The sequence below is a fragment of the Alosa pseudoharengus genome, unplaced genomic scaffold (genome assembly GCF_046254945.1).
Source record: "Alosa pseudoharengus isolate Yale_2024_CS ecotype anadromous, Long Island Sound unplaced genomic scaffold, YU_APseudo_1.1 YU_APseudo_1.1_scf_5, whole genome shotgun sequence".
Classification (NCBI taxonomy): domain Eukaryota; kingdom Metazoa; phylum Chordata; class Actinopteri; order Clupeiformes; family Clupeidae; genus Alosa; species Alosa pseudoharengus.
In genome coordinates this window covers 10,057,828-10,077,956 of record NW_027468837.1, presented here as the reverse complement: position 1 = coordinate 10,077,956, position 20,129 = coordinate 10,057,828, and the positions used below count along the sequence as shown (strand labels likewise).

Here is a 20,129-nt window from a genome sequence, read left to right as displayed (position 1 = left end):
AGTGTGAACAGGAAATATTTGACCTACTGACCATCATCGGAGAGAGTGCATGCTATGGCTTCCCTGAGGCATTCCTCTTTCTGCTAAGTTGAAAGAGTTCAGCAACATAGTGTCTCCTTTCTGTCTGTAAGCTCGGTTAGCAATCAGATAAATTTGGCATCTTGCCGTGGGTGGACATGTTCAGGAGCATCACTTCATCTCACATGGCAGATTGCAAACATGATGGTGACTGCACTGATTGATCTTGTTGAAGTTTTGACGCCATGGTCCAGTTGGAACTTGTGCTTTGGTCTTCTTCATATCTTATTCAAGAGACAAAATCCTCTTTTATTGCAGAATGAATATCTGAATGATAAGCTTTAATGGTGTAGGATGTACGTCCAATGTTTCTCGCAGCGACAGTAAAAAAAAAACGTAAACTCAAACAAACAAAAAGCATAATAGCACACTCAAAAGAATCCTGTCAAATCATCTTGTTGCTTTGCCTCAGTTAAGTTTTTACTAGCGTTGACATTCATTGGATTCTTTTTGTCAACTCCCCCATTTCTAAGTTTACTCTGTCATACACGCTCTTGTTTTTAGACTAACAGTTGCAGTTATTATGCCCTGGACACTCAGAACAAATAATGTTTTATGCTGGATGAGTGGAACTAAAGATGAAACGTTAGGTAGCCTTGAGCCAGTTGCTGTATGCAGACAACTCACCCATCAGTGAAAGCTCCCTTTGTGTAGCAAAAGAGCTGACGTCAAATGGACTCCATAAAGACATAAATTCATCGTTTGGGTAGAACAACACAACATGAGGAGAATGATCTCTCCTTCTGGCCCCTAATATGCATAACTAATTAGCCTGTTCTCCACGCCAGTGCCTTATAAGTTCAACTGGCCACGGCTTTTCTCTTGATTGTACATGTAAGCTCTGCAGTCCATAAGGAGTCCAGCTCATAGAAGACCTCATAAAGGGAATATCTGCTGAACACTTAATGCTCTGAGAAAATAAACACATCTCTCTGACAGAATGCTGGAAATGCTTGAGTACAGTCATTACCAGGTGAGCCTTCATGGTTGTGTGTTTGGCACAGTTATTTATTGCAGTTTGGGCAGTGCATATGTTTGAGTTCTGGAGTTATGAATTAAAAATCAGGCTCCCTGATTTGTTTGATGAAGGAGTGTGACGTTTTAGAGAACAGTGGATTTTAGAGTACGCAGCAGGCAATGAAAATGTTTTACCCTTGATGAAAAGATATTTTTGGATGCTTAACGTTACAGAGAAGCGCAGAAAAATGGACCAGGTTTCCATTTGAACATAACCCTACATGTGGATATGATCTTTGAGAAAACAGCAAAATTCTTACATTTGTCTCATTTGGAACTTCACTGAGATGTAACATGGTGGTTGTGGTTTCTGTCCAGGTTCAAAGCCATCTTGAGAGCCCGTCCAAGTACCACCTCCAGCAGTCTCAGCGGCAGCAGGTGAAGCAGTACCTCAGCTCCACTCTGGGTGCCAAGCTTGGAGGGCCGAACGGCAGCGGCCCAGCTTGTGCCAGCCAGACCCCGGAGCACGGGATGCCCCCGGGCCCAGGCACCAGCGCTCCCAACAGCCCCATGGCCCTCCTGACCTTAAACTCCAACTGCGAGAAGGAGGTAAGGACAGACACAGATACGCTATACCTCTGATTTCATAAAATCTATCTGATGATTTAACTGTGAAAAGGAGGTAGGTTAGACACAGAGATAGAATAGCATAGGCTACTGCCATGACATATTTTTGATGATTTGCGGTGTTTCCTGTGTTATCACATTTGTTTTGGTCTGGTTAGCAGCCTTCCCTGATGAAAAGAAAGTTGATGGACACAGTTACTTTGTTAAAATAATTATGAATTACTGCATTTTTGGTTTTGCTAAGTGGTGCCAATTAAGATCAAATCACAATTCTTCCACAACCCCCATAATTGCAGTATTCTACTGTCATTGCAAAATGTCATGTTGTGTGATTCATGTTGATCTCATGCTATGCTATTGTCTTACCAAGGAATTGATTACAAGTTTGGTAAACATAAGTAACTTACAGCCTCTATAATTGGTAAATTGAGCAAATGATTTGGTAGATCATGTTATTAAATGTCAATACTACCTTACAAAAATACAGTGTGTGTCAATTGGTTGACCATACTGAATGCAATTTCAAGTCAATGTATCAGTATTAGTTTTTGTTGACAAATGTGAAAACATTCATAGACAAACAATAATGCAACTCCACAAGGAGATGCCTCAGTACTTACATATATACTAGGCTACTGTAATGTTAGAATAAGAAGTTATAATACATACTTCCTGATACTCACTATAAATAACTGAACAAACAGGGTTCTTTGCGAGCAATTGCTGGGTAGTTCATTAACCCAGATGGCTCAGCACACCCACTCAAATAAACATCAAAGATGTTCAGACATGCTTTTCAGACACAAAGCAAATGTTTTCTCCATGATTGGGCAACATTATGGCAAAGTTATTTCTTCACTTTTTCATTCACTCCCCATATCTGAATACGGTCAGATCAGACTGACATTTAAGCTGATGTTTGCTACAGGGCAGAGTGATATTGAGCACAAATTTAACAGGCAGAGTGACACTGAACACATCCTTGAACCCAAAACACTGATCAATGTGATATTTATAGAAACCCTCTGATCTAACTTTATCAGAAATCCTCTTATATAACTGAGATCTCTAGTGAATCTTGAGTACAACGCTATGCATCTTGAGTCTTCTATAGGGTTATTTAGGGCATTTATTTACATTTGTCTGAATACAGAAAATCTATTTACTCCCCTGGTACGAATAGCCTTGGCCACACAGCTGAGCTTTTCACACCCTGTGACATAACAACAAAAATACGTTGCTCACGTGCACAAAAAACATGGAGGACATTCGTTTTTGCCTCTTTATTCAGAGTGTCTATTACTCAGCTGAGCTATTCACACCTTGTTACGTAACAACAACAAAACATGTTGCTTGTTCTTATTATTATTATTACATTGTGTGATCAATATGCCAGAATAAATGCACAAGGGTGCAAATAGCATACTCTGATATTTGTACCAGACAGGGTATTAATAGAACACATTACTGTGTGCACCGAGGCACAAATAGCATACATTGATATTTGTACCAGACGGGGTATTCATAGAACACATTTCTGTGTGCACCGGGGTACGAATAGCATACATTGATATTTGTACCAGACGGGGTACTAATAGGACACATTGCTGTGTGCACCGGGGTACGAATAGAATTCACTTCCAATTGCACCAGGGTACAAATAGCATACACTGCTAATTGTACCAGGGGTGCAAATAGCCTTACCCTAAAATAAATTGCAAATAAAATTCCCAAACCTGTATATTTACTAACTGCCCAACAGTGCAAAAGTTGTGTAGACACTAACAGCTGAAGCCTAGTATAAGTATAAGTATAGGTATAAGTATAAGTACAAGTATAAGTATATATACTCTTTTGATCCCGTGAAGGAAATTTGGTCTCTGCATTTATCCCAATCTGTGAATTAGTGAAACACGCACAGCACACAGTGTACACACAGTGAGGTGAAGCACACTAACCCGGAGCAGTTAGCTGCCTGCAACAACAGCGGCGCTCGGGGAGCAGTGAGGGGTTAGGTGCCTTGCTCAAGGGCACTTCAGCCGTGGATGTGGGCATGGGAGAGCAGTGCTCCACCACTTCCCCCGCCCACACTGAGTAGTCTTGGGCATTGCCTTAGGGGTGCATAAATGGCTTCAACCACATACTATATAATGTGACCTTATTTTAGTGGTCGGCGCCCAAAAAATGGTCGAATTTCAACATTGTGCTGCATTAATTGCCTTGACAGATGGACGATGTAATTGAAGACATTATTAGCCTGGAGTCAAGCTATAATGATGACATCCTTGGCCTTATGGATGCCGGTCTTCAGATGACCAACACGGTATCCTCGCTTGACATTTCCTTTACCAGAGAACACACATTTTCATTTATTAAGTATTATTTATTTTTTTAATTCATTTGAGGCCTGACGTGAGATGGCTTGTCTTTCGCCAGATTCCGGTGTCTGCTAATCTCCTGGACATGTATAACAACCATGCCATTCCTCCACCCGGCGTGGCCATCAGTAACTCCTGCCCGGCCAGTCTACCTAACGTCAAAAGGGAATTCTCTGGTAAGTCCATCTCCCCACCTCTTTAAGCCTCTCAAGACCGCTGCTTTAGCATCTGAGAAAAGACCCACCTATGGGGTTGTTGAATGAATGGGCTACTTTTCTCCTCACTGCTGAAAGCAGATTTTCTCGGAAAGCCATTAAAGAGCAAACTTGACACATTTAAGGATACATTCGCAGCCTGCACAATCCAAATAAAGAGATTAAGGCAAGCAGTGCTTTGGGCTCTGATGTACAGTGACCCTATAGGGTAAGTCTGTTGTACTGTAGATGCCTGAACAGTCTCGCACACAGTCAGATCCCATTACCCATTGCAAATGTAATGTATAGGATAAATGTATCATAAGGATACATCTTTAGTCTTCTATGCATTTATGTCCATATCCATATTGTGTACAATTTAATATGCACAATATAGGTCACATATGATATTATAATGAAATATAATATTGTACCAAATAGTGGCGCCTGCTGCGGGAATGATGCACATTCTGGACAAACCTGGATCCTGTGGCAAGTTTGAAAGCTTTCAAAGGCAGGAAGGTTTTCCAGTAGGTATGTCACCATCTCCATAAATTATGAATTCTAAGATATGTACACATACTCAAACGTACACACACATAACTAGCATTACGCCTCACACCGAACTGGGCTTTAACCCAGCAGATTTATAATACAGCACCTCAGATTGGGAGGCGCGTTGCTAGCAAGTAAGAACCTTAAAGTGGAGGTTTGTTTACGGCACAGCTCCTGCACCCCGTGGCTACCGTACACACACACACACACACACTCATAACAAAGTTAGAAATTCTCTCTCACACACAAACTCATAAACAAGAGTACTCTTGTTTAGTCTAGTATACAAGGAATACTGAAATCATATGGTCTTTAAAATGATAGGGATCAGGATCTGGCATATTTCAATTGCACATCATATGAACCTTTTAATGTACAAACCATAATATGTCCCAAAATGAAACGTTCAAACAGAAGTTAAGTTGTGTGGCTTGGCATTCAACTTCATGAGATGAAGGTTTCACATGATTTTTTATTGGCCTTGTGCCTCACAAAATGGCTAAACAATTGACTATTCTTCAAGACTGTCTCCATGTGTTGAGAACACATAACAACCTCTAAATCACAACTATCACAATCACTAACTTGGGATTTTGCATTAATGCTTCTAATTTTGCTTAGTCAGTGACTCAATGTTGTCTTACTTATTTCAGAAGCTGAGGTCAGGGCTCTTGCCAAGGAGAGACAAAAGAAGGATAACCACAATTTAAGTATGTCTGACAGCCACACCAGTCAATAATAAGCATGCAATGCTTATAAACAGTTATGGAAAACATTCATTGTTTTTTCTCTTTAGTTGAACGAAGGAGAAGGTTCAACATCAATGATCGCATCAAAGAACTGGGAACTTTAATCCCCAAGTCAAATGATCCGTAAGTACCGGTAATAAACAATTATCAAAGAGAAAAATCCATAGATCTGTATTCATATGAAATAAAAATGCATGACAATTCTGTGTACAATCTACAAAAAAGGAAAAAAAACATTTCCTACACATATCCTATACAGACTGTAGCTGTAAATTAGGTTAACTCAAGTACAATGCATCAAATGGCAACATTTATGTTTAAAAATGTACATGGTCCCTAACAAACAAAATGAATAAAATGAATCTATAAACGATTTTCTCTATCTTAATGATAACTTCCTAGTTTGCTTTCCTCCGTGTTGGTCCTGACACAGAGATCATTGTTTTTTAACTGCTGCTGACAGTGACATGAGATGGAACAAAGGCACCATTTTGAAGGCTTCTGTGGACTACATCCGGAAGCTTCAGCGTGAGCAGCAGCGTGCCAAGGAGCTGGAGACCAGGCAAAAGAGGCTGGAGCATGCCAATCGACACCTGATGCTGCGCATCCAGGTGCACACACTTCTGCTTTGGAGTTTGTCAATGTGGCTGTTTGTGTGGGTTCTGCTCTTCCCATTCGAAAATTAACGAAACCTTAACTGTGTATTGTGTGTGTGTGTGCGTGTGGGCTCTCCATATTCAGAAAGCTACAAACTCTAAGCGTCTGAGACTCAGATTAAGATTAACTGTACATTGTGTGTGTGTGTGTGTGTGTGTGCGTGTGCGTGTGTGTGTGTGTGTGTGTGTGTGTGTGCGTGTGCGTGTGCGTGTGCGTGTGTGTGTGTGTGTGTGTGTGTGTGCGTGTGTGTGTGTGCTCGCCCCCATAAAGGAGCTGGAGATGCAGGCTCGGGCCCACGGTCTGGCCGTGGTGGCCTCCTCCACCCTCTGCTCCTCTGAGCTGGTGGCGCGGGCCATCAAACAGGAACCCGGCCTGGACGACTGTGCCGCGGCCAACCTCTACGCCACTCAGCCGCACTCCTCCCCTGACCTGTCCCGGCCCACCACCCTGGACCTGAACAACGGCACCATCAGCTACAGCGACAGCCACTGCGACGTGGACGACGACTCTGAGGCCTATGGCAGTCCACCCAGGGTCTCGGGCAAGCTGGAGGATATTTTCATGGACAACGGCCTGTCGTCGGTGACCTCTAGCGATCCCCTGCTCTCCTCCATCTCCCCCGGGGCGTCCAACAGCAGTGGCAGTCGCCGTAGCAGCACCAGTATGGAGGAAAATGAGAACGGGCACGGGTGTTAGCGGGGGTGAACCCCCCCCCCCCCCTCTCTCTTGAGGTGATGATGCTAATCTCCGAGCTGAGATGTGTTTAAAAATCGCAAACAAAAGCAACTTTTTGCAACATGGACATTTGCAAACAGTTTTTCATGTTTTGAGTTTGCTGCAAACATTCGTTTGTAAACACTCGCAAATGGCCTAAGGAGGTAGTCCTTTAAGAACATACATGGACATTGCGTGAAAGGTTAGAGTTGAAATTTAGAATGTTTACACAGAAACTAAAATTTAACTGTTCCAAGAAAACATACTGTATGTTCACCACAAACGCTTGTCTCTGTTCAAAGAATTTCAACTCACCCCTAAGGTCAGCTCTCATATCTCAGCAGAGAGAGGCGCCATACGACAATACCAGTTTACTGATGATAAGACATGCACTGGAAGGCTCTCATTCTTAAAATAGATTTTTATATTTTTGTTATTTTGGTAAATGATATGTCAAAGGTTGCATTGAAAAAGTATATTTCATTGGGACCATGAAGTTGTTAGTTTTTCATAGAGTTTATATTGTATGTTACCAATATAGAAATGATTTGTGCGTAAACGTTCAGGAAAGGATATGTGCCAATACATGCTTGCTACATGTTTACAGTGTAGTTGTATTGAAATACGAGTGCATTTTACAACTTGCGGGTAATGCTTTGTGCAATTAACTACTGATTTGATTACATACGGTATATTGCTCTTATTGATTAATATGTTTCAAAACCTTCCAATGCCCTGGAAGGATGACAACATAACTGTATTCTTTTTATTTAGCTGTAACCATGTAACCATGATCTGTTTTTTTTTTTTATGTAAAGACTGTATGAAGGATATCTCCTCTGGTGATTATGGCAATCAAGCATACATCATGCTATTATAGTAAAATGTGTAAAGACCAGACTGTCTGCAGACCCTCTTTTTTATGACTGCCCTCATAAAATGTTTAATTAAACACTTTACAACTTTCTAAACAAAGTCCATGCGGCTGGACTGTTACACAAACTGTTAATTAAGCAAAACCCTAGTGGCCCATGTTTATTCTCCGATAAATGTTATCAAATGAAGATTAGCCTTGTGCAGATATCTCACAGTTTTGATCATTTATTTGGAAATATAGGCTAAATCCCAAAAATTGGAAAACTGGTTAACTGAAGCAGTATCTTAACAGGATAGCCATTTAAGCTTAGAAGCACTGACTTGTATCGATTGTCTTTGCAGTCAGTCCTGTAATAATGATGTGCAAGGTGTTACTGCAGGGGCGTAGCCAGGATTATTTTATAGGGGGGGCCAGCTGGGTCCAGACTTTTTATTGGGGTGGCACAATTTGAAAACTACTCAAAAAGTTTTGAAGATTAGGATAGCCTATTTTAATAATGGCAAGAAATTGTGTAAAGCCAACACTTATACACAGGTCAGTTTGTTGTCCACTCCAACACATTTTCCATAAATAGGGCAATGCTATAAAAAGGTACATTATGATAATGCACCTTACTTAATCATTCTTATTCAAATTATGTTAACTCAAAGAACAATAATAAATACTACAAATATTGTATGCAGATATTTAATCTTATACTGATGGCCAAACTATATTTCTTTCTGATATCCACTCCAAGTACTTGGCTGTAAGTAACATGGCTCTGAATTAAGAAATTAACCCATAGAACCCTAGACTTCAGCAGAGTCTAGGCTACCCAGATTCCATGTATTAATACTTGCATTGATTTTGATTTTTAAATAATAAAAATACAAAAAGTGTATTATAAAAATTCTTATATTTTGACATGTATCTCAGCTGGCACGTGTGTGTGTAGGGCAGACTGTCCTGAATCTGGCAATATCATTGCCATGGTGGAGGGATTCTCTGGGGCTGAGCAAATGTGAAAAATATATGGCGCATGCCTTACGGATATAAATGCCATTTTTTTTATTTAGCCCTATGAGCCCTACTCTATTTTTGGCCATTCTCACTAACTTTAGTTATAAGCATTTATCCTGGTCATTGTAAGTGCCATTTACACATGCTATATTTTTCAGAACAGTCTAGGCTACCCAGATCTGCCACCAATTCATATTAATTTGATTTTTAAATAATACAAAGACAAAAAGTGTATTATACCATTCTTATTTTGAAATGTATCTCTGTCAGCTGGACATGACTTTCATGTATGTAGGGCAGACTGTCCTGAATCTGGCAATCTAAGAACCATGGTGGAGGGGGGCTTTGGGGCTGAGCAATTTACAGACACATGGTGTGCGCCTTACAGAAATAAATGCCATTTTTTTTTAATTTAGCAATGAAAAATGACCTTTCTGCGCTCTGTGAGACGAACTGATCTGACCTGACTGAACCTGAGTTTGTGTGTTCTGTGTGTACACTCATGATGATTCTAGAACAACTTTTTACTGCATTGTCATGAACAAAGTGAAGGCAAAAAGGTATTTCTTTGTCAGATAAATTAGGATGCAATGTGAGTTTCGAATTGGATGCCATGCAGGAATTTTCTAGGATCTCAAAACCTGATTATGAACATGCTTTGCCATAGAGAAACACATGATAGCGTTGGATTATGAACATGCTTTGCCACCACAACACACAAAAACGTGGGGTAAGTTGAGCTATATGAAGTTATTATTTTGATGTCATTTCGTCTGTTTTATAACCTAGGTCCGGAGGATACGTGGTATCAAATGATAGCTCTGTGTCTCCTCTTTCATCTGACATGCGTGGCACATCTATCCGATCACGGGTTCGTGAGTAGGGCCTAATTCAAACGAGAGTAATGGGTGTTGGTTTTTGTACATGATGTTATTTTGCAGTCACGTTGTCTGTTTTTATAGCCCAGAAGCATCGATATACTTGGAACCAATGTATAGCCTAGCCCTGTGTCTCCTCTTTCTTCTGATATGCTTGCCATATCTATGCGATCACGGGTTCGCAAGTAATTCGAAACGAGAGTAGAAACTACTCACGATTTGATCAGAACCGTAGGCTACACTTCCTGACTGGGCCAATGGTCGTAGTCGTAGATAGGGTGCAGTAATTGTTCAGTCAAAGGTTCAGTCCTTGCTTTGAAAAGTGTTGGCAAAGTGCAGTCGAAAACGGCAGCAATTTTTTTTTTACTTTTCACTGAACGGAGCTGGGGGGGGGGGGGGGGGGGGCAGCAGGGTGGCCAAGCTTTGACCAGCTCCGCCCCTGTGTTAGGCTACTGACCCTCTACAGGACCGAAAGGAGCACTCAGGGCCGTTTCAAGGAATTTGGGGGCCCCAAGCAAAATGGACATGGAGCCCCCCCCCCCCCCCCCCCTTACTGCACGCAAAGCCTACAGGAACCACCGCATAGCCATACAGCTTAAGTTCACCCACATTTTGACAGTGCAAATACTGCAGTTGCATATATATACTGTGCATTAGTTTTGAACATTTTGAACATTTGAACATTTGCAAAAACACCACCGTACCATAAAATCCAATATAAATGTAAAAAAGTGCACAATAACTAAATTCAACATACTTAAACACACACACTCACATTAACATTTTTTAGTTCTCACTGCCATCTTATGCAGAAAAAGGATGCATTGTTCAAACTATAAAGAGTGCAGGTTGTATGGCAATTTAAAAATCCAACATGAATACAAATACACACACACACACACACACACACACACACACACACACACACACACACACACACACATATAAGATTAACCTTTCAGGCCATCTTCATCAGTGGAGGTAGCCTATCCTTAGGAAGAGCCTGAGGGCTGAGAAATTTAAACAAAGCACCTTGAGGGAGAAAGAAAAGATATGTTAGCATTTCCATATTTTGATATTTAGAAGGGATGCAGCTGCTTTCACAACTACCAAAAACATCCCAAGCTAATGTTATACATTGACCTAGGCCTACTTGTAGCTTAACATAGCATTTAAGCATTCTGCTGTTTGAGAATTAGACAGATGCACCTGGGGCTTTAAAGACAGTAAACAGCTGGCGTGCATGAATACTACTAGACATGAATGTTCCAGTCTGCTTTGACGCACGGAATTTATCGTGTGGTTTTCCTAACCCCCATTTCGTAAATAGATTATCACGGTCGAATAGTTAGTATAGCAGAGAAGCTATGCCACTTTCATCAAAACATATTACAAAGCTATAGCAATGTTATGTCATTAAATAGATAAACAGTGATTCTGGAACAGATCTGCGTCTTCCTTATCCCGTTAATAAGCATATTACAGTATGTAACCATATTCCGTCCGTTCGAAAAAAAAAGTTGCGCTAACTAGTTTGTTACAAGCAGCATGGGCCGTCAGGCAGGTAGTTAACATAACATTTTTTTGCTAGGCTAGCCTTTTTGCTGCGACATTACACCATTTGTACAAGACAAGTAGAGCTATTTATCCAGTATAATTTATCACTTACCACTATCTTGTTTTTTATTGTCATCCTCTTCCTTTCTCTTCTGGCTTCCGGACTCATAACTCCGCTTCATTATGACTGTCGAGGTTTCATATTTTCGCGGCAGCAGCAGAGACCACAAACCTGGCTGGCTGGCTGCTGTCAGCGACTACTGAGAGGGGCCCCCTTGAGGGGGATCCCGATATTGCCGGTAACAGTGTCGTTGCACTTTACTGCATTGACTATCAAAGGGGCGCTCACAGTTTGTCGTTGCATTTTATTCTTAACCAGTCGTTGTCTTGGGGCCCCTGGCCAGCTCGGGGCCCCAAGCAATTGCTTGGTTTGCTTGCCTTCTAGCGACGGGCCTGGGAGCACTGATGACGCCTTATTGTGTGCTCTATAATATGTATTGTTACCTTGATTAGCCCAAACGATATGTTTGTGTGTTATTATGACCACCGCGCAGCGAAGCGGCGGTCATATAGGTTTAGTCAGATTTTTTTTTTTTTTTTTTTTTTTTTCGCATGTCCAAATTTCCGTCAAGGATTCCCGGGACACTGTAAGACCGGGGTACACGAAACTTGGTGGGCATGTAACCCCACATGGATAGCATAGAACCTCCTGTTTTCGTTTTGATCTGTAGCCCCCCCGCTGGACTGGACCCCCGAAAGGAGGGTAGGGCAGACACAGTTTTCTGTGAATATCTCGAGAACCGTAGGGTTTAGGAGGACCATTTTTTTTTTGTATGTTGATCTCAAAGGGCCATGTCAACCCATTCCATAACCACTCATTTCATGTATAGCGCCACCTAGTTAAACACAAAAAAGTAAAAATGAGGTGTTGTAATCACAGGTATCTGTGACCTAACATAGTCAAAACTGCACGAAATTGGAAGTGTAGGATCATTATGACGCCCTCTGAATGCACGCCAAGTTTCATGGAATTCCGTTCATGGGGGGCCACACAATAAATGAATTTATGTTACTATACACCAACTGGCCTGTAGGTGGCCGGAGACAGTTTTCTGTGAATATCTCGAGAACCGTAGGGCCTAGGAGGTCCACCTTTTTTTTGTATGTTGGTCTTAAGGGGACATGCCAACCTATTACCACTTATTTCATGTATAGCGCCACCTAGTTAAAAATTAAAAAGCAAAACATTAGGTGTTTTCATCACAATATCTCTGGCTGACATGGTCAAAACTGCACGAAATTGAAAGTGTAGGATCATTATGACACCCTCCGAATGCATGCCAAGTTTCGTTCATGGGGGGCCTTACAATAAAATAATTTATGTGTACATTTAGTGACCGTACACCAACAAGGATTCCCGGGACACTGAAAGACCGGGGTACACGAAACTTGGTGGGCATGTAACCCCACATGGATAGCATGGAACCATCGCTTTTCGTTTTGATCTGTAGCCCCCCCCGCTGGACTGGACCCCCCGAAAGGAGGGTAGGGCAGACACAGTTTACTCACACAGTAGACATATACGCATGCATGCACATGCACACACACAGGCACATAAACAGGCAAACACACAAGCACATGCACATGCACGCACACACACACACCCACACACACATAAACATAAACATGTACACGCACACATGCACACAATTCAAGAATTTCTCAGAATTATGAACAGGCAAGATGGGGGTGGGGTTGTATAAAATGTATATTACATGTGAAATCGAAATCGATTATGAAATCGATGAACTAATCATGTTTTGGTACTTGTTGTCTAGCATATACCAGTGAGAATTGAGTGTGCATAATGCAATTCAGTGAGACAGTTAGAATCATATATGCCTTTCAGCGTGACTAATTTTTGTGGAAAACATGTGCTGGACTGGGCGGCGGTCATATTTTGTACCGCTCTGCGGTACATCTAGTTTACAGACTTTTTACCTGTATTCAACACCATTAGGCCTCAAATTATGATGGAGAGGCTATTGCAGTTGGGAGTGCATGACGCCATCAGATGGGTTGAGTCCTTTCTGACTGACCGAGTGCAGTGTGTCAGGGTAATAGTCAGGGGGCCTATGTGGTTTCTGTGGGTTTGAAATGTTAATTTTTGGAGAGTGGTTGGACTGTCTTTAGAGGTCATTAAACATGGAGAAAAATTATGTCTCCATTTTTTTTTACCTGTTTCAACCCTATTTTTCTGAAATTGTATATTTCACTGTAATTAACACCAAAAATGTTGTCTAAATCACTGAGTAAAGTTCACAAAGTAACTAGAAGTTCATAAAGTAACTATAGGCTAGAAGGTCACTAATATCACCAACCATGAAGAACAGAGCACTATGTGCTTCAGGTTATTCAATATTCTAAGTAAGGGATAATGTATAGAACGCCGGTCATTATTGGGAAAATAAGTCCCGACAGGGCGAACCGGACCCTGACGCGCAGCGGAGGGGTCTTGCATAGTGATATGAAAGACGTGAAATAGAAGCACAAAGCCCATTTTCCTGGACAGCGGTCTGTTATACTTAGCAACGATCTGTTATTGAGAATTAGCAGACCACCGAACGTTGGGAAGGCCCATTCAAGTGATTGGAGCATTCTGCAGCATTATGAAGAGCCGTGTAATAAATTCTAATAACTGCCAGCTATCAACAGCCAACTGTCACTGCTAGTGTAGTGTTTCTCTTTCTCTTTCTGTCTCTTACACACACACACACACACACACACACACACACACACACACTCGCCTGTCTGTTTGTCTATCTGATCCTTTTACCCTTTCTTTTCTTCACACTTACATAGGCTACGGAAGGCCCTACAGACTTCAGCTGGTACTAGCTATGTAAAAGTCTATGACTTGATTTAACAGAGATCTCTGCACTTTGTGCTCTGAATGGGTGTAGACAAGAACTGGCAGAGCAGGCTAGGCCTATATTCAAGCACACCAATAGGCATGAATTGATATTATTGATATTGAAGTATTATTTTTTAAGCGGACAATTTTGAGCATTTTAGGCACAATTTCTTGTTAAAGAGATCAATAATCAGCCTAAAAATGTTTTATAATGTTGTATTGTTTATGTGGTCCACTTTTGCACACTACCTTGTAGAATATATTTGCTTTTTGGCACCAAACCCTATGCTATAATACCAGCAATGTGAGGTTTATGGGCAAAACACCAAATTTGACCTTTTCTGAATTTGACCTTTGATTTGGGTCCATCAAATCCTTAAAAAAAATGGAGACATGTTTTTTTTTACTCTTAAGAACCCCTAGAACAAAGATATAATATTCTCCAAAAATGAACATGTGAATCCCACAAGCCCCCAAATTAGACACATAGGTCCCCCTACTATAAATGAAGAAGTGTCTTCTCCCATTATTACAAACACGGAGGCTCCACAAGGAAGTACAATCTCTCCAGTCTTATTTACCCTGGACGCAAATGAATGCAGGAGCAACACATTAGAGCATGTTACAATCAAATTTGCTGATGATACGGCGATTGTAGGTTTGATACGGGACAATGATGAAATCAACTGGGCTTGGGTAGATCATTATAGAATGATGCAGGTCCAAAACTAAAGAAATTGTATTTGACTTTAGAAGTGGGGGTTTGACCCACCAGCAGATAACTATGGAGGGGTAAGAGATTGAACTGGTAGGGGAGTATAAATACTTAAGACCAATAATATACATGTAGATGTTAAGCTATTATGGAATTCCATCACTGATGCCACCTATAAAAAGGCTCTGTAGCGACTGTACTTCATGCGGAAGCTGAGACATTTCAGAGTAGAAAGAGACATGATGGTCCTTTTCTATCGTTCTTTTGTCAGTGGCAAACAAAAACAAATGACACAGGATAGTTAACATGGCCAGCAAGATTGCTGGACATTAGTTAAATTCTCTGACCACGATCTGCGAATCCAGGGTGGTGAGGAAAGGACAATTTGCAATGACAGGTTACATCCCCTATTCCAGGCGTATGAGTTGCTGCCATCAGGCAGAAGATACAGGGTGCCATCCTCACAAACCAACCGAGCTCGCAAATCATTTATTCCTACCAGCATTACACTACTGAATAAGTTAGGGAAAATAACTTGATCCACTTTCTGTGTGATGATACTGCACTTTGGTATAATATTAAAATGTCACTGATGATGTTGCATCTCACTATTGATTAGCACTGGTGCTAATGATACTTCACTGGTGTTGTGTATTGTTGTCTGTTGTCTGTCTATCTGATGCAAGGGCGTTGGTTTGGTCTGAGCTTAGTAGGCCTAGTGTCCATGAATAGAGACAAAGCTGTGTTCTAACACAGGTACCTTACCTCCATGAAGAAGAAACACAATATTGGCCCTCCAACTGAATTGGTTGAGTTTTATTTGGAAAAAGTTCAAGAAACACTATTACTCACCAAAAGTTACAGTACGATAACAACAACCATTAATAATAATAAAACAATGTTGTCTTGAATAATAATAAAACAAAGTCTAAAGCGCATTTGACAATGTTGACTATTGAAGCATATGAGATCAATGTCCGGACCCTAAGTCACACTTTTTTTCATAGTTTGGCTGGTCCTGCGACTCAGGTGCAACATATATTTATATACTGTTTTTTTCCTCTTCATGACACATTTTTTCACTGGTGCGACTTATACTTCGGTGCGACTTATAGTCTGGAAAATACGGTAATATAAAGTAACAGACATCCGATTTCACTGACTGACACCAGTTTTTACAGTCGTTTACTTTACTCTTGCCCTCTTCTACAGAGCTTCTGAAAGGTCAAGGTAGGGAAATTTAATATGAGGCAGGACTTTTGGAACTTTTGTGTTCCCTTGCAATAGTTTTGCATTCCCTTGCCATAGTTTAGTGTTCTCTTGCCATACGTTTTGCATTCCCTTAAAGTTTCCAAGGGAATGCAAAACCTATTGCGAGGGAACACAAAAGTTGCTAACAAAAACCCCCTCCACATCAATGTAAATAAATTTCCACCATGTCTCTTTGGGGCCTTCGTACTCTTCCCACTCCTGAAGATACCTCTTCTACCATCTTTCCATCTCGAAAATGCACTCTAGTTTAAAAAAAAAGCATTCATGTAAAATAGAATGCATGTTATGTCCAATGAAATAAGGGTTTTAAAACACAGCTGATGTATTTGGGTGAGGCAGCCGTGCTAGCATTTCAGACTTGTAACCGGAGGGTTGCCCCGAACCCCGACCAGTAGGAACGGCTGAAGTGCCCTTGAGCAAGGCACCTAACCCCTCACTGCTCCCAGAGCGCCGCTGTTGTTGCAGGCAGCTCACTGCGCCGGGATTAGTGTGTGCTTCACCTCACTGTGTGTTCACTGTGTGCTGAGTGTGTTTCACTAATTCACGGATTGGGATAAATGCAGAGACCAAATTTCCCTCACGGGATCAAAAGAGTATATATACTTATACTTACTTATTGTTCTTGCATGGTCTGTGTGTGGTCTGTTTTTGTGCTTTTAGGAATACCTTCTCACACAAGGCAATACAACTTGTGTGAGTTTTGTAACAAATGCATGTGTTATTCAAACAGAATTGATCAATACAGGGTAAACAGGAGGTCAAACATTAACTCAATATATCACTATTTAAGTCCTGAGCTTAACTCATCACACCACCTCTCATAGGCATGGCACAGGGTTTCATCATCTGTGTCATTGAAGATTTCTGTTGAGGAAAGACAAACAGTAAATATAGTATTATATAGTATTATGATATAGTATATATATATATATATACTGTATATATATATTTATAAAACAAGATGAATTGCACATGGGGCTAATTAGCTCTTGAACTCAACCAACCTCATTTTGCAACTTAACCACAATTCACATGTGAACTGAAATTACAGCAATGCTGCTGCTGTAACTTTAGGCTTTCCATACCTGCACAGCCAAGGCCGGTGGGCAAAGGCATTCTTGTCAGTCCTCCCGAATGCTTAAGGCGTTCGGCCAGCGCCCGCTGCACCAGGGCCAGTGTGAAGTCCCCGTGCCACACGGGCAGCTCCAGCGCCAGCATGCAGTTGACGATCCGCAGCTTCTCATCCTCTGTCAGCAGACCCCGCTCACGGGCCACGTACACCATAAAGGCCATGTCAATGTTCACCGCCTCCCCGTGCAACAGCGCTGGAAGCACTTTCTGCAGAGAATGAAAAAAAAAAGGTTTCACATACAGCATATAGAAAAGTAGTATGAATGGTATTCGCTTCACTTGTCTGCTTGTCTGTCAAAGCACGCAGTTTATGACACTATGAATGATGTGAAAATTGATGTAACTATTTAGTGTGTTTCCCTCAGGCACTGCCATACACACACACACACACACACACACACACACACACCGGAGAAGTCAACAGGGTCAGTCCCTGCTGAGACTTGTTACCTCTCACTCTTAGAAGATTTATAACTCCAATCTTCCACTGGCTTAGGGCCAGGGGTTTCTTCTGGTTTTGTAAGGTGTCGTAGGTTTTGTAATCTAAGAAACAGAGCCCTCACCATCTCAAGCTCAGGACTTATGAGGTGGCCGAAATCCACTAGTCTGTCCAGGTTGTCCTCCCAGAGGTTGGGGGCCAGCTCCTCCAGCATGGTCACAATGGCCACCTTAGTGGTGATAGCAGCCACTGGGGTCGAGTCCACGTTGCTGGACTGAAACCTGGAGTTGAGCAGGTATTGGCCATGCTGCTCCAGCAGCTCAAACAGCCCTTGGTGCTTCATCAGTGCCATCTACAGGATAGAGAAATGATTGCAGTTATATCACACAAATCCCGCTCAACAGCACAACTCAGATGGCATACAACTGAGTGTGGCTGAACTAAAGACTGCTGCAAAATGACATTAGTATTTCCTACTGTGAATCTATCCATTTTTATTTGGTCTTTACAGTCTGTTTTTAACAATAAACATATTGCATATTTCAGTTCTCAGCTGCATGCAGGTGATCTTTCTTTTTACTAATCAAATCCTTTACCTTGAGCATTTCAGCCAGACCATTTGAGATTTGCCTTCGTGGTAATGTTTGAAGGAAGGACCTGTCCAACAGCGCAGCAGCAGGTGGAATGTACGCTCCAAGCTTATTTTTGCAGTTGGCAAAGTTGACCCCAGTCTTGGCCCCCACGCTGGCATCAATGTAGGAGAGGAGAGTGGTTGGTACTCTAATGTAAGGAGTGCGTCTCCTGTACAGGGAAGCAGCAACACCCACTATATCCAGACACACACCGCCTCCGATAGCGATGATCGGCTCTGTGCGCCTGTCGATGCCAAACTTGTGGACCTCATTGAGGATCATAATAACCATCTCCATTGACTTATTTTCTTCTGTGGTGGGCAATGAAAGTATCCTGTGCAGGACATTGCGGCTCTTGAAGTAGTCGGTGACCTGAGAGCCATAGAGCTTGAACACGGTCTCGTCCATGACCACGAAGCGCTTGAGACGCCTGGGGTTGCTCTGCAGGAACTGTAGCTGGTGGGGATCTCTGACGTGGCCAGTCAGAAGGGCATCGTTGCTGGGATCCAACAGGTTTTGGGTCTCAATTACCTGATAGGTGAAAACAATGGGACTGACCACCGTCCAGGTAGTCCCCTTTTCTTCAGTGCACTCATGTCTGTGCAAAAGAGAAAAAAAGACCTTCATCATGGCTATGTTATGGTACAATAATCAGGAACTGAAGTATTGCATGTATTGCATATTTAAAAGTATTGTGTATCAGAATCAGTCAAATCATTATGAATTTCTTAATTTAAAGCATCAATATGCAACAATTTGCTAGCTACCTAACTATAAAAGTCAAGACATGCAACACCTTGTAAACACCACCGAGAGCCTTAGCTGGCACTGCCAGAACAGAAGCTTGCCAACATGCTCACCAGTGTCTTTTGGCAACAGATGTCTGGCAGTCAAACGGTTTCTTTCATTTTTGCACTGTATTCCAGCTCAGAGCACATAATTAGGCACATATTCGGGATTGTATAGTCTAGGCCTATATGTCACTCCCATGCAATCAATCAAAATAAATTTGGTGACACCAAAACGGGTACCCTGATAAAGGCATACCTCAAGAAGTGGTAAATATTTGCATAGTGTTGCTTTAGTTAGTTACAATATTATGGACGTTGTTATTCATTCATAATTAGGGTAATAGCCTACAGATGGTGTAGACTATGTCTACATTTTTAAAGCGATACTTAGCTTGGACACTTGTTTGAATAGGCTACTCTTGATTTTGCACTACTGATTCACTATTCAGTTATTTTACGATGCACTTGTCGAATAATGAATTCACTATCCATAGTTAATGAACGAATTATTAATTATTTTCTGTAAGGGATAGTTCTATTCATTAATGTAGGCTACTTACATTTCGGCAGATGACAACCGTTTATTTTTGTTCTTCAACGGTTTCCGATTATTTCTCGTCCACGCATCCTTTACTTGTACTAGATAATACTGAATAGGTTTAGACTCGCGATGCTGCACTTCCAGACATTCGTCCATGGATGTGGTAGGACTAATTGACATGACCAAAAATTAGTTTGTGGGACAACAAGTCAGGTTATATGATTTTGCAGCTTGTGCTTGTTTCATTTTGCCGTAGCCTATATAGGGAGGGACCGATCGTTCAGGTAGCCTAATAACCTACCTTACAAAACCGTCCCCTACGTCATGTATGCCTAAATTGTTGCACAATGTGTCATCAGTTCCATGATATAACTTGGCCTTCACATACGTTATGAAATGTCTTAGTAGTCTACCTTCTTTGTTAACAGTCTTTTACTTTTGTTACTTTGGTATCCATCTTTGACCACATGG

General features: G+C 41.5%; 2 protein-coding genes across 6 annotated transcripts; one reads left to right on the top strand and one right to left on the bottom strand.

Moving 5' to 3' along the window:
- Positions 1-1,018: 1,018 nt before the first annotated feature.
- On the top strand, positions 1,019-6,891 carry mitfa (melanocyte inducing transcription factor a). 5 transcript variants are annotated; one of them, XM_076267435.1, is made up of 9 exons: positions 1,019-1,051; positions 1,414-1,644; positions 3,890-3,985; positions 4,099-4,168; positions 4,676-4,768; positions 5,443-5,499; positions 5,586-5,661; positions 6,002-6,149; positions 6,466-6,891. In XM_076267435.1, the coding sequence occupies exons 1-9, from the start codon at positions 1,019-1,021 to the stop codon at positions 6,889-6,891; spliced, it is 1,230 nt and encodes a 409-aa protein (XP_076123550.1). The 5 variants fall into 5 exon arrangements, with proteins under 5 accessions (XP_076123550.1, XP_076123549.1, XP_076123548.1 ...); XM_076267434.1 differs by having other exon boundaries at positions 4,099-4,216; positions 5,446-5,499; XM_076267433.1 differs by having other exon boundaries at positions 4,099-4,216.
- Positions 6,892-16,905: 10,014 nt separating this feature from the next.
- On the bottom strand, positions 16,906-18,953 carry eevs (2-epi-5-epi-valiolone synthase). The gene is made up of 4 exons (XM_076268642.1): positions 18,291-18,953; positions 17,819-18,046; positions 17,210-17,462; positions 16,906-16,988 (listed from the first exon to the last, which is right to left on the bottom strand). The coding sequence occupies exons 1-4, from the start codon at positions 18,951-18,953 to the stop codon at positions 16,906-16,908; spliced, it is 1,227 nt and encodes a 408-aa protein (XP_076124757.1).
- Positions 18,954-20,129: the final 1,176 nt, after the last annotated feature.

What these genes read in the sequence shown, in the direction of transcription:
- eevs (XM_076268642.1), bottom strand. Translation starts at nt 18,953, where the DNA reads ATGAAGGTCTTTTTTTCTCTTTTGCACAGACATGAGTGCACTGAAGAA. An exon ending in TAAGTCCTGAGCTTGAGATG is followed by an intron (nt 17,463 to 17,818) that starts GTGAGGGCTCTG and finishes CATTCTCTGCAG; the next exon opens with AAAGTGCTTCCAGCGCTGTT. An exon ending in CACCGGCCTTGGCTGTGCAG is followed by an intron (nt 16,989 to 17,209) that starts GTATGGAAAGCC and finishes TTTCCTCAACAG; the next exon opens with AAATCTTCAATGACACAGAT.
- mitfa (XM_076267432.1), top strand. Translation starts at nt 1,019, where the DNA reads ATGCTGGAAATGCTTGAGTACAGTCATTACCAG. An exon ending in GCAGGAAGGTTTTCCAGTAG is followed by an intron (nt 4,769 to 5,442) that starts GTATGTCACCAT and finishes TACTTATTTCAG; the next exon opens with AAGCTGAGGTCAGGGCTCTT. An exon ending in ATCCCCAAGTCAAATGATCC is followed by an intron (nt 5,662 to 6,001) that starts GTAAGTACCGGT and finishes TGCTGCTGACAG; the next exon opens with TGACATGAGATGGAACAAAG.